An 18,251-nucleotide genomic window follows, 5' to 3' on the forward strand; every position below is an offset into this window, starting at 1 on the left:
GCCGGTTCTAATCCCGGCAGCCCCGCTTCCCTTCCAGCTCCCTGCCTGTGGCCCGGGAAAGCAGTCGAGGATGGCCCAAAGCTTTGGGACCCTGCACCCGCGTGGGAGACCCGAAAGAGGCTCCTGGCTTCGGACCGGCGTAGTATCGGCCGTTGCGCTCACTTGGGGAGTGAATCATCGGACGGAAGATCTTCCTCTCTGTCTCTCCTCTCTGTATATCCGCCTTTCCAATGAAAAAATAATAAAAATAAATCTTTAAAAAAAAAAAAAGACCACTGACAGAATGGCAGAAAATAGGGCAAAGCATGCATTGGGCAAAAGATGAATAACCACAGGACCAGGGTGGGATACGCTGTTGATATTTCATAAAAAAAACTGGTTCAAACCCTAGCTGCTCCACTTCTGATTTAGCTCCCTGCTAATGTGCTTGGCAAAGTAGCAGAAGACGGATGGTTCCTGCCATCCACACGGGAAACATGGATGGGGTCCCAGGCTCCTGCCTTCAGCCTCGTCCAGCCCAGCTGTTGTAGGCATTTGGGAAGTGAAATAGGAGGTGGAAGATGTCTATTTTCTCTTTCCCTCTTTCTTTCTTCCCCTCCCTTGGTAACTCTGCCTTTCACATAATTACAATAAATCTTGAAAAAATACAAAGCTCTATGATTAATATCCAGAACATATAAGGAACTCAAAAATTTAGAGACAAAACATATAATTTAGTTAAGAAAAGGGCAAAAGTGCCAAGTAGGCATTGCTCAAAATAGTTACAAATGGCCAACCAACGCATGAAAAAAGAAATCACTAGCCATCAAAAAAATGCAGACCAAAACCACCAAGAGGCATCCAAAGGAAATGAATTCAGCATACGAAAATGATACATGCAGTCCTAGTGCTCATTCCAGTTCAGTTCACAGTAGCAACGATATGGAATCAACATCTGTGTCCAGCCGTATGTGCATGATGCAATATGACTCAGCCACACAAGGAATGAAAACCTGACATGTACAACATTGAAGGTCAATTATGCTAAGGGAAATAAGACACAGAAAGACAAACATCACATTTTCTTTCACATGCAGAAGGTCAAAAATGTGTTTTATGTGATACATATATTATACTATATATAAATATGTGGAACCGTATTATCTGCTACATAGATATTTGTAAATGTCTTCACTGAGTTACACTTCTTATGTAATAATATACACTTTTTTTCTCTGTTAAAAAATGCATATCAGGGGGATGGCATGGTGGGACATCAGGCTAATCTTCATATGGGTGCCCTTTCATGTTCCGGCTGCTCCATCTTCCATCCAGCTCTCTGCCATGGCCGGGAAAGCAGCTGAGGATAGCTCAAGTCCTTGAAACTGTGTCTCTCCTCCATGGGAGAACCAGAGTGGGTTCTTGGCTCCCAGGTTCAGATCAGCTCAGCTCTGGCCATTGTGGCCATTTTGGGGAGTGAACCAGCAGATGCAAAACTTCTCTGTATCTCCTTCTTTCTCTATATAAATCTGCCTTTCAAATAAATATATATATATTTGAAATATGTGTATACATATGTGTGTACATATTATGTACATATATATGTGTGTACTATCATGTGTGTGTGTATATGTATAAAAGGAGAGCAAGATCAAGCTTGCATTTGCTGGTTCACTCCCCAAAGGGCCACAAAGGTTAGGCCTGGGCCTGGTCTGAAGCCATGAGTCCTCATGGGCTCCTTATGTGGGAGAGAGGAACTCAATCCAGGTCTCCTATGTGAGTGGCAATGACACAGTCACCGAGCCATTGCTGCTGCCTCCCAGGCTCTGCATTAACAGGAACCTGGAGTTGGTAGCTGGAGCCAGGACTTGAACCCACTTAGTAACTTAAAGATCCCATTTCTGCCATGATACTTACTGTGTAAAATGAGCAAAAGACAAGGTGTTACTGCCCCAAAAGGTAGTATAGATATTTGTGGTTTTATATATCACCCTTGTCATTTAAATTTTCCTTGAAGTTATAGAAATGAAAACCTAGGGATATTTATAGGAGAAAGAACTATCCTTCACTCCTCATTTGCATTCACCTGTGATGGAGGCCACTCAGTGTCAGTCAAGTCCTATTTATAGACTAGTGACTCTCAGATCGGTATCTCTGTCCTGAACTCTCTCTGCCCTCCAGGGTCACCTGCTCAGCTTCACTGCGGGGATACCAGGGCTGTACTGATCTTCCCTTGAACTTGCAAGGAACCTCTCCTTATGTTGCTAAGACAACAAGCCCAGCAATCATCCTGGACTCCTTTCTCTGCCAACCCACAGTCAGTCACCATTAGATCTTGGTCACTTGCACTTCCCTCTGTGCAATAGACCATCATCCACCTGAGTCAGCTGAAAGCCTGCAGTGGCACTCCAGCGGCTGGCAAGGCTCGACATGCCATGCTTCCAGGGGGTCTTGGACTCAGCTATGACCACACACCCGGCTTTCTCTGCTCTAGCCACGCTAGCCTGCATGCCGTTCCATCAGCTCACAGACACTCTCAGCCCACGCTATGTTCAGATGTGGTTTGTTCCCACCAAAACCCAGGTTGGAAGGTAAGTGCCCAGGTAGCGGGTCCTGAAAGGTGACAGGACTTTCTGAGCTGTTCAGGTTATGGGGTCTCCATCTGACAGGAGGAATATAAGTTCCCCAGAGATCAGGCTGTTGGGAAGCAACTGGTCCCTTTGTCCTCTCTGCATACACCTGCTTCTTGTTCTGCTTTTCCATCATGCTCACCAGAAGTTGACCAGATGTGGCTGCCAGATTTGGATTCTAAGTTAGACAAATCCCTTTCCTTCATACATGACTCAGTCTTGGGTATTCTGTTACAGCAACAGAAGATGGACTGTGACAGTCCTGTTTACTCTGCTTTTCTGGTCACCCACGAAGCTACTTCTCACTTCTGAGTGTCTGCCCAAATGTCAGGCACTCGGGTGCCCCTTGACCAGCTATTCATATCCAACAACTCTTACTTGTATTTGCTAAGCTCTCTTACAGTGGCGTCATTGCAATGTACTTTGGTTAGTAAAAGGTAGGAGGACTTTGGTCCTATTTTTCCAGCAAAAGCTCCAGTTTACACCAGTTTTTCTTGGGTAATGGTCAATAGTGTTAACCTTTCTCTTCTCAGGATTGCCTTTGTTTGGATAATAAACTCCACTGTCTAGATGCAACCAATGACGCATTTGACATTCTCTCCCTTTAGTATGTCATTGGGCTGAAAGTACATGGCCTGTAATTACCCCATTGCTTTCTGCTGATCTGTGATACCAGGTGGCAAACACCTTTCCCCTGAAAAGACATAAGCACAGATATGTACACAGGCAGACACATCAGTGCATATACTTCCAAGATCAATTGTGGAGACAGAAGAGGGTAAGAGCGGCAATTTGCTCTACTTCTGTCTGATTCTGAGTAACTTTCTATATGCTGTAATTTTTTCAAACATCATCCATCTATTCGTTCACTCATCCATCCATCCACCTACTCATCCATCCATCCATCCATCTGATTCCCTCAACATTATCATGCAAATTGATGCACCGGGCATGGGAAACTTTTGCCCTTATGCAGCTTACAGACTAATAAGGGAACCAGATACTAAACAGACTACTAAATGAATGCAGGTTCAGAGAGGTTTCCTCTGAGTCAGTGTTAGAATGGGGTGCCAAGGGTGGGATCTTAGGGTGAACACAGAACCTAAGGGGGGAGACTGAGGCTTGAAGGATGAGCGGAAGGAATAGCATTGCAGGCAGAGGGCAGAGCTGCAGGTGCCCTATGGAATCAATAAACATGACCAGTGAGCAGCCCACAGCCAGTGTTGCAGGTTTTGGGAATTGGGGAGGGTGGCAGTCTGAGATCAGGTTGGAGAGAAGTGGGGGTCAGACCACTTCAGGTATAGAGGGCTACCAAATGTAAGCTATTGCAGGTGAGGAATTAAGACATTCAGCAGGTGGTTTGCAGCAAATGACAACATTCTATGTGTTGATGACTGAAGAGGGTCAGGGGTGGAGGTAGGGGCCTTTATTTTAAGGCTGCCACAGTGCTCGAGGCAGGCTCAGACTGTGTTGATGAAGGTAGGGGCTGGGAGGAGAAAGAGATGGAGTGGAGATGGTCTCGGGTAGCAGGGCAGATAAAGCTTGCCGATGGGCAGGATGTGATGGCTGAGGGAAAGTGCAGAATTGAGGGAAATGCCCTGATTTCCAACTTGAGCTACTAGAATTGAGAACCTGAAGAAAGGGCTGGTTTAGCAGACACAGTAACTGCTACTGCTTGGGGTATGTTGAAGACAAAGGGGCCTGTGAGAAAGGTCGAGACATCATTCAGGAAGGGGAATATGGACTGAGAGGAGACCCGTGCTGGGACGTCTTTGTGAAGATGTAGGGAGTCACAGGGACAGGAGAGAAATACCACCCCCCAAACACACACCTGAAATTCTCATGAGCCAAGTTCCGGTAGAGGAATGTCCTCACCCCCGCCAAAAAAAAAAGGCTGGAAAGGTAGGGGGGAAATGAGAGCAGAGCCCAGGGAGGTTGGTGAGAAGAGTGAGAAGGAAGAGTGGAAACAGGCAATGGCATTATATTTAAAAGAAAGAAAAGGGCCCAGCGCGGTGGCACAGTGGTTAAGGTCCTTGCCTTGCATGCCTGGGATCCCATATGGGCACCGGTTCTAATTCCGGCAGCCCTGCTTCCCTTCCAGCTCCCTGCCTGTGGCCCGGGAAAGCAGTCGAGGATGGCCCAAGGCTTTGGGACCCTGCACCCTCGTGGGAGGCTCCTGGCTTCAGATTGGCATAGCATTGGCCGTTGCGCTCACTTGGGGAGTGAATCATCGGACGGAAGATCTTCCTCTCTGTCTCTCCTCTCTGTATATCCGCCTTTCCAATAAAAATAAAATAAATCTTAAAAAATAAAAAAAAGAAAGAAAAAGAAAAGCTATGTGTACACTGCCCTGCCAAGCATGCACATAAATGCAGTTAGGTAGATTAGATGTTAGAATTTCCCAACGGCAGTGCCCTTGACACTTCGGGCTGGCTAATTCTTTGTTGTGGGTGCTGTTGAGCTGTGCACCAGCAGATGTTTAGAAAGAGTCTTGGCTTTCACCCAAAAGATGCCATCAAGAACCCTTCCCCACTCAGGACAACCAGAGTCTCCAATACTGACAACACTCCCGGGGACCCTTGCTGGTGACTTGTAGGTGAGAGGTTAGGGTTAGAGTGAGGGTGGGAAGTGATTCCCTACATGGGAGAAGCTGAAGTTTGAAACCCAGCCCAGCTTCTCCTCTCAGTCTGTGGCCCTGAGGGCCGTCAGTGGGAAGCCCCCATGTTAGTGTATGCTTAGGGATCTATAAGGGCTGCTGCTCCTGTCGTAGTGTGGCAAGCATCCAGGCTGAGGATCGTCCTTTCCGATGCTGGGGGCACTTACTGTAGGCAGGAGAGATGGGTGTCGCATGCCTGTGTCTGACACATGACCTTCTAGCCTTTTACAGGCCCCAAGCTTTCTAGTTAAAAATAAGATCTCTGAAGTGAGTGTCAGTCTTCCTTGAAGAGTTTCTGTTCCCATTCAGTGTAGTTACAGTGCCTAGTCAGCACTGTTCTTGCCCACAGCCCTCATGCATTAATATCAAGATCAACTTCAGTCATTTTGGTCCTTGGACATTTAGCTTAGAATAAATTACAACAAATATTCAGTACACAGAATAAACTGGCTGTCAAAGCATTTCAGAAATGATATAAGATAGCTGGTGTTGACAAATAACCAGGGTGATTAACAAATGGGCAAAGCATGTTAACAGACATGTCTCACAAGATAGCCATGTGTGCAGGGAATGTGTGAAGGTACCCAACACATCACTAATCATCAGAGAAATGAAATCCAAACCACAACCTGTTACTTGCCCCATGTTTATAAGCCACTGTCTCAAAAATAAGCAGGGAAATAGCAAAGGTGGTGAGCCCCTTGTATACTGTTGGTGGAAATGTAAAATGACACTGCCATGATACAACAGCCATTCCTCAACAAATAAGCCCAGGAGGACCACATGGCCCAGCATCTGCACTAGGGCACACCTCAGGGACCTGCAAGCAGGGACGGCCGAGACTCTAGAACATTCACATTCACAGCAGGACGAATCAGAAGACCCAGTGGGAGAAGCAACCTCAGGGCCCACTGACAGATGAATGGACAAGCAAATGTGGCCACATACCATGGAATATTATCTAACCTTAAAAGAGGAAATCCCAACATTGGCTACATAACAAGAGGACAGACACTGAATGATGCTTCTTGCAGGCAGCACCATGAACTGTCAAGCTCATAGAGCCAGTTGGCACAAAGGTAGCTGCCAGCAGCTGGAGAAAGAGAGGTGGAGTTGCCATGTGATGGGGCATGGCTACAGTGTTGCAAGATAGAGAGCTCTGGATGGATGGTGAAGGAGGCAGAGGGCATGCAGTGCCATTCAATCATAGGCTTGCTCGTAATCAGTTAACATGAGAAAGTCAGGTGATGTGACGCTTACTACAGCCTAAAGAAAATTACAAGTACAACAAATGCCAGGAAGAGAGCTGAGGTCAAGGCACAATTTATTCAATTTCCTTGTAATCCCATTATTTAAGGCACATGTGACAGCTGTTTGACAAGGATATAAAATTTTTAAGATTATAAAAGTTGAGTTTTAGTTCAGAACTACATGATATTTGGTGTGAATTGGAGAGGACCTACTTTGGCACAGTCTCTCATTCACCATAAAAATGCATTTCTGCCTCGTGAAGGGTTGAGTAAACTTAATCACTGCTTCAGGGGCAGGGCACAGTCAGCGGTGGCAGCTGCTCTGAAGGTCACCTGTTGTCCTGTGGCCTCGGAGCAGGGTGCAATGGGTTCCACTTCCTTCTCAGGCTGTGTTCTGAATGATGACTGCAATACCTTGGCCGCCTCCAATGCAGGCCGAGCCCACAGCATATTTTCCACCTCGGCGCCTAAGAAAGCAAGGGGTGGCTGAAATTTATTCTGATGAAGAACAGAATTCATTGTATTAGTTACAGTCACATCTATATTATTTATTCCCTTTCAGTTTATCTTCTCAGTCTCTTCTCCAATTCTCAATACCAGCTTATAGTCATGACAGGTGATCGCTTCTCAGCCTTTTGGCTTAGATCAAGTGTAGTCATGACAGGTGAAAAGAATTTGGAAGGCTGAATAGTTTTAATAAGGAAAAAAAAGGTGGAGCAACACAGAAGAGGGAGGCAACGTAATAAAGGTGGGGATTCAGGGTGAGAGGAACCAAAGGAGAAGATAGGCCCAGGTGTGCTGTGGAAAGAACAGGAGGCACCCCAGACACATAGGGCAGAGGGGAGGAAGGGAGACATACAGTGTCTCTGAATTGTAGAATCCTGGGTTTTCAGGGTGCCTCAGAATAAATATAGCCAACACACTGGTTGATATCACTGGGAAGATAATTGAAAAACAGTTCAGGTCTCTTTCACAGTAATGACTCTTAAGAATATCATCTGTTCTCATTCCACACTTCTAATATGATGACTCTAAGAAAATAACCCAGGAATTATTTTTGAACATGCCAATCACTCATTTTAACTCTGTGAAATATGAAGTGATATAAGACAATGATTTCTAGCCTGACTTGGAGTCTGATTTTGGTTTTTCAACCTAACATATTGGTTTTGTTTGCACTTTTCCATTGACAGAGCCAGATGGTCCAGAATACACCCTGCTAGGAGAAAGATGAAGAGCTCCTTTATCAGAAGCAAAGAGGGTCGGACACATGGGCCATCCCTCCTGGAAGACTGGAGAAACAGAGCTCCAAGTCAAATGGACACTTGCTTGGTTTCCATAAATGATGGCATCACCACCCACTGACTTTTCTCTTCACTAAGTTCATGTTACTCCTGTTGCAGGCTCATGGTGCAAGTGTCCTGAGAGCCAGGGCCCCAGTCCCAGCACCAGGGAGGGGCACACACACCCTGGTCCTTCTGGGAACACATGTTGAGTGGCCACAGAGTAAGTATGAGAGGGAGCTTGGGTCCCAAACACAGTCACGGCGCCTCTTCTCTAAGGCTGGTTGCAAAACATGGCCCATACACCTTTCTCCAGGTAAGAATCACAGAGAAGAATAGAAGGAGAAGGAAAAACACTAGAGTGTTCTGAGGGAAATCTAAATCTAGACATTTCTATGAGAAACAACGAATCTGAAACATGGCCATCTCTGGCAGATACCTTAATTCATGAACCAGGTGTGCAGTAATTCTTGAACCAGAGCTTGCCAATGGGTGACCCAAAGCAATGGCTCCTCCATTCACATTGGTTTTGCTTGGGTCCAGATCTAAACTGTTCTGAACAGCCAGGTACTGGGGAGCAAAGGCTTCATTCACCTTCAAATAAGAAAATAAAAATTAACACTTTCAAAATGACCTCATGAAGTTTTTCAACTTGTCTTTAATGATTCCGTGTCAATATTACCAACTGCTACTTTAAATTAGATGTATCTGTGGGAGAAAAGAAATCTTTAGTTATCTTATCTTCTAAGTGGACATGTGCTAAAGCAGTGGGATACTGGAAAAAGCCCACAGGATATAAAGTTGGGCGGATGGCTCAAATCTTAGCTGCATCATTTATATACCTGTTTCTTAAACTCTTAAATACTCCTATATTGGGCCCGGCGCAGTGGCGCAAGTGGTTAAAGGTCCTCGCCTTGCACGCCCGGGATCCCATATGGGCACCGGTTCTAATCCCGGCAGCCCCGCTTCCCTTCCAGCTCCCTGCCTGTGGCCTGGGAAAGTTGAAGACAGCCCAAAGCTTTGGGAACCTGCACCCGCGTGGGAGACCCGGAAGAGGCTCCTGGCTTTGGATCGGCATAGTATCAGCCTGTTGCGCTCACTTGGGGAGTGAATCATCGGACGGGAGATCTTCCTCTCTGTCTCTCCTCTCTGTATATCCGCCTTTCCAATGAAAAAATAATAAAAATAAATCTTTAAAAAAAAATACTCCTATATCCTTGACAATTAATAGTGACTGGAGTATCATGCTGAGTCATTGTCAAGGTTAATTGGAATCCATGGGGATTAAGTGTCTAGTGTATTACCTGATAAAGAACAAGTAGTCAGTAAGTGGGTGCTATTATAGTATTACCCGCTGTTGGAAGCCATCCTTCCAAGCAAAAACTGATGAGAGAACAAAGAATAAACTTTCAAAGCCAGACACAGAGCAAATGGTTATTAGGTTGAAAATGCAGCAGAACTGAAAGGTATCATATTGTCATTATGAAGGCTGGCTATGATCTTCAAGCTTACAGTATTGTATATTCACATGATCTCATGATCTCAGATCAGGAATTTTAGAGACATGAAATTTAGATGATAAATTATGTAGCTAAACTATTATACAATTGTATAATATAAGTATTATTATACATGATGTATTAAAGCCATAACCATTTATAACTATAACATTTGAATTTTATAGATTAAAAATATGGTAACCATAGAGTTTGTGCTCTCTCAATGCCTTGCCTTACTAAACATGTTTTTTACTTCTGTAGTGATGCTCAAAGAGCTACTCTCCAGAATAAGGAGTGAAACAAGGCTTCTGAACATAGGGAAGCTATGTGGTGAGGCCCTTGAATGTTTACACATCTATAAATGACCACCAACAGTTTTGCATAATTGATGTATTTCAACAGCATTCAATTCAATGGGATTTATTTGTGGACCTAAATATGGTCATTAAGCACCTACCTCCCCCACCCCAGGTGTGAACAATGGTCTATTAGGGGTATATGAGAAATAAAGATAAAACAATTTGTCAGAAACCATGGTTTTCTGGGCAGTAGATGGCCATGGAGGCGATTACACACCTGTTACATCTTTACCCTTTTGTCACTTCAAACTAGATTTCCTTTGGTATACTAATCAGTTCCCAATATCAAGTAGCACAGGCTTAATTATCTAAAATTTCCAAATACTTCCAAAATGTGGAGGGTATACAGTCCATCTTTAAGTACTTTCTTCTCTACCACCTGTTTTAATTATGCTTAGTGATCAAGCTACTTTTGTTATAACATCAACATTAAAAAAAAAAAATCCCACCATCAATAACCTTAAGTTTCTAGGGTTGAACAGTTGGCCTGGCTATTAAAAAGTATCTCATGCTGAAGGGCTTGGGTTTGAGTTTCAGCTCTGCTCCCAATTCCAGGTTCCTACCAGTGCGTGCCCTGGGAAGACAGAGGTGATGGCCCAAAGCATTTGGATCTTTGCCATTCACAAGGGTGACCTAGACTGGCCAGTTCCTGGTTTCAGCGTGCACAGTTCTGTACACTATGGGCATTTTGAGTGTTAACCTATAGACGGGAGCACACACACTCTTTTTCACATAATTTTTTTTTTATTCAAGCTCCCAGTGTCAAAAATTATGACAAAAATCAAGCCACACTATGATATAAAAGTCAAAAATGAGTTTGAAGGGAGGGGTGCCTATGTTTGCAGATGGTAAGAAATGTCTGGACTTGGCATTATTTAGATTATGCTTTCTTCAAAAGAATAATTTTTTGAAGGGCTAGGCATAGAACCTGTTTTTCTACTTCTTAGAAAACAATTTTAAAACACATTTTCACTTTATTTGAAAGGCAGTGAGAGAGAAAGAGAAAGACAGAGAGAATCTTCCATCTGCTAGTTCACTCCTCAAAAGCCTGCAACAGCAGGGCTGGAGCAATCAACCTCAGTTTCCCACATGGGTGACATGGACCCAGGTACTTGAGTCTGTACCTGCTACCTACCAGAGTGCACAACAGAAGGAAGCTAGAAAGCAGAGGAGCCAGGGCTCGAACCAGGCTCTGCAAAATGGATGCTGGAGTCCCACACAGCAACTATACAGCAGTGCCAAATGCCCGCCCTATTAGGTCAATTTACGTACACTTTTTGAGTTTATAAAATAGTGTTCTTTCTTCTCTCCCACTTTATAGAACATTCAACAGGGGTATTAGCATTCTAAACTGTAGTGTAGTTCTATTAACTTCCAAGAAGCTTCCACATTTTAGTAAGCAAGATTGGCTTTGAACTGCACATGTAAGGAAAACATCTTTTAAAGTATTTTTAAATTTTCATTTATTTGAGAATACAGGGTGAGAGCAGGCCAGAGAGGGAGGGAACTAGCTCGCAACTGCTGATTCATTTCCTAAATGTCCAAGACAGCTTGGGGTGGCCTGGACCAAAGATGGGATGAGGAATCAAGCCAGACCTCCCATGTGGGTAGCAGGGAATCGAATGCTTGATACATCACTGCTGTCTCCCAAGGTCTATACTTGCAGAAATCTGGAGTGCATGGCCACAGCTTGGCACTGGGCCCAGGACTGACGGGGGACATGGCACCTTAACCAGCTTCTTCAGGCTGGGCTGGATGCCTGTTCCCAGGGAAGCATATTGATTGGGTGGGGGAAATGAACAACATAAAGCATGCAAGGATAATACAGAGAAGTTCATCCTGGAAAAGGCTAACAGTATTGAAACAGAAAGAACTGTAAGGTGTCAATCTACAGCCATCCAGGCTATGAAAGTGGGTCGTTCATTCACGTGAAAAAGGAACATTTACCTCCACCAAGTCCATGTCCTTAAGACTCAGTCCTGCTTTCTTCAGGGCTCCACCGATAGCAGGGACAGGACCTATAGAAGAATAAAACACTTTTATAAAGATCATTTCACTTATTCAACAAGCTTTTCTTTCTCTACTAAATAAGCAAGGAAGAAACCTGAGAGTTATTAGTAGCCATAAATATTGCTATCTTGACAACACATATTAAGTGGTATGACAACAAAGAAACAGGGGTTTTGATGATTTTGTTAGTTTGTTTTTGTTTAATCTCTTCAAGACACTTTCTTTATCATTAAATTCTTCACTGGCCCATAGATACAGTAACATCATTTTCTTCAAGAAAGTTCTTGATTTTCTTTTTCATTTCTTCAGCAACACATTAGTCATTCAGTAGCAAGTTATTTAACTTCATGGCATTTTTCATTTCCTGTTTCCTTCCTGTTGTTGATTTTGTTTTGTGGCTTTTCATTTAAGGGGATATACAGTAACTGTGTTATAAAGACTATTATATCCAGTAACATGTTATTTAACTTCATGGTGTTGCAAATTTCTATTTTTCTTCCTGCTGTTGATTTTGTATCGTGGCTTTTCATTTAAGGGGATGTGTAGTAACTATGTAATGGAGACTAGCATATACAGATATAAGGATACAATGCAGTATGCATCCCCACTTCCAGATCAAAGATGGACTCCTAATAAAGTGTAAACTATATATTGACAATAGGAGATGCTGGACTCTCTGTCATTGTCCATGCCTGCAATGATGGACATATGACTGTTTTTGAAGAACTATACTATAGTAATAATATAGGGGAACTCAGTGTGGGGGAGGGGTCTTGAGGAGGAAGTAAAGGAAATCCTAGAGCCTATGGAACTGTATCATAAAATGATAATAATTATTAAAAAAAGAAGTAAGAAAATGGGATCAACATGCTATGCTATTTTTACTGTTAAACTGCAGGTAAGAGACTCATGGAAGGTTCTACCATAAAGAGCAATTAAGATCTCAACAGCCAGAGGAGTCACTGTGGGATTTCACAGACACATTATACTTGACACTGAATGGCTCAGCAGACTGACTGCCCTCCTACAAGACACACCACATGTGGCTACATGTTGAACTGTCAGATCCATTTGGATTAAAAACAAACATGGTTGGGCTTAGCCACAGCATCAGCTGGCAGAAGTTGGCACTGGGGGCTAATTCTGTCAATTTACATTGCAGAACCACCTGGAGAGTGCATAATCCAGGAGTATGAGTGGCCTAGAAGGGAAATAATGGGTTCCTCCTTGGGTTACCATTCCCACTGGAGGGCACAAAAACCAGGACAGGGGCTGGGGTGGCTAGACAGAAAGGCACCCAAAAGCATGTGTGTTACCTGGGTAGTCGGGCTGCTTGGTTGAACTAGGCTTCAATGCCCACTGTCATGTATGGGAACTGAATGGGATATGGGACAGACTGGACTAGTCTGCTGCACATACTGGCAAACCAGGATAGGGGGCGGGCCTGGTGGGGGTTATTCTGGGTCGCTCTGACTAGGCTGCAGCTCCCACTGGTTTACGTGAGGGCAGAGTGTATGCTGGGTAGAATCAGGCTGGTTTGCAACACCCATTGGTTCCAGTGGAAGACAGTGCTGGAAACAGAACCGACCCAACAATTGCAACCACCAGCTGATCGGGTTGATGGACTGTACTGAGCCCTGTACTTGCTAGTACACACAGGAATCTGGTCTGAGAAAACCTCAGACAAAGCTTCCTTGGGGATCTCCCCAATCGAACTGCTGCACTCAGAATCCTAACCATGAAAAGACAGAGGACAGAACAAGTCAATCAACCACCTCAGCCATATGTTGGCAGTGAAAAACTGGGCAAACGGAGACTCTAAGATGGACTATGTCAATCAGTGGATTTTTCAGTAACCTCACTGTGCTTGGAATGGCAAGATTGGCAGCAATTCAGAACTGTTTTAAACAAAGGACTTGATTACTATCAGATTTTGTAATGTGTCGAAATCCTGGAAGCAATTTTGATGAATGCTGTGGGTCAGGGATAAGATCATTTTACTTGGAGTTTTTCTGAAAATGCAGAATTATCTTTCACAGTGGAGGTATAGAGTGTCAATGTATTATAGGAATGATTTTCTTCTGTTACAGATACCTGATTACCAAACAAAATACCAAATCCTTTAAGAATAAAGCAGGCCGGGCCCGGCGCAGTGGCGCAAGTGGTTAAAGGTCCTCGCCTTGCACGCCCGGGATCCCATATGGGCACCGGTTCTAATCCCGGCAGCCCCGCTTCCCTTCCAGCTCCCTGCCTGTGGCCTGGGAAAGCAGTTGAGGACAGCCCAAAGCTTTGGGAACCTGCACCCGTGTGGGAGACCCGGAAGAGGCTCCTGGCTTTGGATCGGCATAGTATCAGCCTGTTGCGCTCACTTGGGGAGTGAATCATCGGACGGGAGATCTTCCTCTCTGTCTCTCCTCTCTGTATATCCGCCTTTCCAATGAAAAAATAATAAAAATAAATCTTTAAAAGAAAAAAAAAAGAATAAAGCAGGCCATAATTTTAACAAAGGAGGTAGGGTACCTTTTCCTTAAATTGAAAAAGACAAACTGTGAGTGTTAAGAGAACTGACAGAAAATGTCCTGGATTTCAAAGTGAGAGTGAACAATGCAATGATTGAATCCCAAAGAATGACTATGTAGTTATTAAATTATCCAATGTGAATATAATGCTGAGAAAAAAAAATTCAGAACTATCAAAACCACTTGAGAAAGACCCTCGGAGCATGCCCCACATCAGGGACCTGGGATGAGTGGGAGACTGGGTGGGGTTTCTCCCTTTATCTCCCTCTTTACCCCACACATAAGACAAAAACAATGTGGAAATAATAAACTTACCCACTTTCCTGTAGCCCTTGAACCCTTTTGCCCTAATTAACTATGTAAAGAATGTCAAAATTAAAGAAAAAACAAACAACAACAATAAAAACAGCTGTATTTCCATAGGCATCACAAGATGGGAAGCTGTGAGGCACTTTAGAAAAAGATAACTAAAGTTAGGAGATACTAGAACTCAAATGGTAGACAGTGAGTTTAAATATAACATGACCCAATTCAAGAAGTACAAGCCCTCCTAGTAAGACTTCTGAAAAAAAATACTGGCTCCTAATTTTCTGAAATTGACAATGACAGTTAATATAGCTCATAATTTTTTATTTAAATTGGAATCTTTTTCTTAAATAGGGGAAAAAATTGGGGTGGATATTATCTGCTTTGTTTTTAGCGAACAAAATTACAAAGAAAAACAGGTGGGATATTTTGAATTCAAGTGGGTCACTCTGCAGTGAGATAGCATGGTTAATGGGAGCTGGGCTGTCACATGAAAAGCTGAATGCAATACAAACAGATGTTATGAGATTTTGTCCACCAGTTAAAACATCCCGAGGTAAGTCTGCTTACTAATTAGGATCACCTAATTCCAACTTAAAGTGCCAGTTCTAATGGATATTAAGTTAATACAGACCCTAATTCCCCATTCTCCTTGAGTGGCTAAGGCAAAGAAAAGATGGGTGGGTGGTCATGCATAAAGCACCAGGTAATCAATGGTCAGGAGTACACAGTCCTACAATGGCGAAAGACACAAAGAACAGGAAGCTGATGAAGACATGGTACATACTTGCTGATCTTACCAACACAGCAAGCAGGACTCGACATGCCCAGGTGAACTGAGAATCACTGCAGTCAAGTGCAACAACGTGGTTGGCAACAACCTGACTCTTTAAGGAGCCTTTCCACACCATGCTGCTATTCACCAGGTAGCAGGAAGGCTTAGCGTTCTCACGAGCAAAAGGAGACACATGTATGGGCCTTTGTTCATGTCCTGGCTACTCAACTTCCCATCCAGCTCCCTGCTTGTGTCTTGGAAAGCAGTCGATGATGGCCCAAAGCGTTGGGACCCTGCACCCATGTGGGAGACCCAGAGGAGATGAGGCTCCTGGCTTTGGATAGCTCAGCTCCATTCAATGTGGCCATGTGGGCAGTGAACCAGTGGACAGGTGATCTTTCTCTGTATCTCTCTCCTCTCTGAAATCTGCTTTTACAACAACAACAACAACAACAACAACAACAAAAAAAAAAGGAAAGAAAGAAAAAGAAAAAGAGACATATCTAGTTCCAGCTCCTACCACTAACAGCTAGGGGATGTTGGGCACTTCTCTGAGCTTTGAGTTTCTGGTCTGAAGTGCCTGGGTTAGGGTTTGGCCTTTTCCAGCACTGGGATCCATTCGGTAAATGAAGCTCAGTTACACAGGCAGCCAGAGCTGGTCCCACAGAGGCTTCAGAGCCCACCCAGTCTCACTTGCTGAACCCTGAGGAGTGGCAGGGAGCACTGTCTCTACGACTGTGACCTTCTTCAGTGCCACCTGTGTTCTTTAAGTCCCAGTTCTCTTGTGGCAGGAATAAGGATGCTGTAGGCTAGAGAGCTGCAGAACTGAGAAGTCATTGCCTACCAGATACTCAACCACCTGCTCTCTCTGCTTCTGCACCTGAGAGCCAAGCCTCTAGGAGCCATCGGACACTGGGCACACATGCAGCTCTCTTCCAGCTGAGGAAGAAAGACAACCTTCTACAGTAGCATTCACTGCACCACAAGGCAAACACCCAGGCATGGGGAAAAAAGGAAGGAATGCTGTGTTTTGCTTCCTTCTTCCTATGCTAATTTGTCAGAACCTAGTAAATGAAGTCAAAGTGAGAAAGAACTATGAACTAACTGCTATTCTTCTTTGTTAAAAAAAAATCTTTTATTTTTTAAATTGGAAAATCAGATATAGAGAGAAGAGACAGAGAGAGAAAATTTTCTTTCTGCTGATTCACTCCCCAAGTGGCTGCAATGACTGAAGCTAAGCTGATCTGAAATCAAGAGCCAGGAGCTTCTTCCGGGTCTCCCAAGAGGGTGCAGGGTCCCAAGGTGTTGGGCTGTTCTCAACTGCTTTTCCAGGCCACAAGCAGGGAACTGGATGGGAAGCGGGGCCGCCGGAATACTATCCAATGCCCATATGGGATCCTGGCATGTGCAAGGCGAAGAGTTTAGTCACTAGGCTACCACAGTGGGCTCACTAACTGCTATTTCTAACCGCTAAATTGGATTATTCATCAAAAGTATCTAGGTATTTCGAAGAAAAACCCTATTCTTGGACTCTACTGTAGATTGACAGAAACTGGGTGGAGTTACGGGAGGGCTATCATGGCCATTTGGGGCTGGGAACTGCTGCTAAGACAGAGAAATAACAAATGCCATATAAATCTTGAGATGGTTATGTTTTCAAGCTATCTTTCATTTCTAAGACAGAAGCTATATTTTGCCAATAGCAAGTAGCTGAAATAAGTTTGTAAGACTGTAACAGAAAAAAATGTTGTTTTTATCAACTTTTTTTTTTAAATTAAAAATGTATTTATTTATTTGAAAGGGGAAGAGACAGTGGGGGGGGGGAGGGGAGAGAGAGATCTTCCATCTCCTGGTTCATTACTCAAATGGCTGAGTCAGGCCAAATGGCAGGAACCAGTAGTTCCACCTGGGTCCCTATTTGGGTGGCATGACCCAGGCACTGGCACCATCCTCCACTGCTTTCCTAGGCACATTAGCCACAAGCTAGATCAGAGGCACAGCAGCCAAGACTCCAACTGGAGCTTCAATATGTGTTGCCATTATTTTAAGTGGCAGTTCAATTTTCCATGCCTCATGCTGGCCCCATCAAACAGTTCTTGCTGACAAGAATGTGAGACACAGTGAAAGGTGCTTCTTCTCTGAGGGACATGACAGAGGATACAGTTGGGGTTACCGCCATGCCAGTTGGGTGCAGACACTTACTGGAGGATGGACTCTCACTGAGGTGCTCCTAGACGCAGCTCAGTACACATTATCCTCCCTCTATCTTGGAACCCGCTTCAATTAGAAAAGGCAGAAGCTCATAGAAAACCCTGTGTCCTATCCTGAACCTGAAATCTATATCCAGGGAAGGCTCTTCCTTGGCAGGGAGGCTGTCAGACCGAGGGAGAGGCCAAAGCCCCTGAGTACCAATTTAACTGACATAAGGAGCAGAGTGTAACCGACTTCCCTAATTGGAAGCTATTCCTGTAGAAAATGATAACAGGCACCTTGGAAATTAAGCATCATTTGCAGGTCCTAGGACTGCATCCAGCAAAAAAAGCCCTTTGTTCCACTTCTAATTCCTATTTTCCAAGCCATGACTATGAGTATATGAGAGCCTGTTTATGGCAAGTTCCAAACCGTGTCCAGTTAGTACTTTGCTAATCTAGACAACTGATTGCAATGACTCATTGTGTTAACAAGCCTTAGGCGAACCAGGGGAGGATTACTGAGACTTCCTGAGACAAAGCATCTAACTCATAGTGAAAACAATGAATTAGATCTGGAGTCACCTCCTGGGATCCATTACTTACTGGCTTACAATTTTGCCAGAAACTCCCCAGGCTACAGTTTTTATTTCACAAAATTAGTGCCACTTCCTGGAACTTACTAGGTCTTGGCTGTCACACTGCATGGAGGACAATTCTTCATAAAGACGATAACTTTCAATGACTGCTTACCCACCTCCCTGTTCCACCAGGGACCCTGGTTTGGTTGCTTTTT

The 18,251-nt window shown here is 44.1% G+C and overlaps 1 protein-coding gene across 1 annotated transcript in view; it reads right to left on the minus strand.

Annotated features, from left to right (window-relative positions):
* Positions 1–6,572: 6,572 nt before the first annotated feature.
* The window catches only part of ACAA2 (acetyl-CoA acyltransferase 2), a 28,853-nt gene continuing 17,174 nt past the window's right edge, over positions 6,573–18,251 (minus strand). Inside the window, exons 8-10 of the mRNA XM_040985000.1 lie at positions 11,604–11,674; positions 8,238–8,392; positions 6,573–6,982 (exon numbers count right to left, since the gene is read on the minus strand). Coding sequence (XP_040840934.1) covers positions 6,898–6,982; positions 8,238–8,392; positions 11,604–11,674 — 311 coding nt within the window. The 3' untranslated portion in view covers positions 6,573–6,897. The remainder of the gene's footprint in view (positions 6,983–8,237; positions 8,393–11,603; positions 11,675–18,251) is intronic.

Source organism: Ochotona curzoniae, unplaced genomic scaffold (assembly GCF_017591425.1).
Source record: "Ochotona curzoniae isolate NIBS_2020 unplaced genomic scaffold, NIBS_Ocur_1.0 contig_43, whole genome shotgun sequence".
NCBI classification, from domain to species: domain Eukaryota; kingdom Metazoa; phylum Chordata; class Mammalia; order Lagomorpha; family Ochotonidae; genus Ochotona; species Ochotona curzoniae.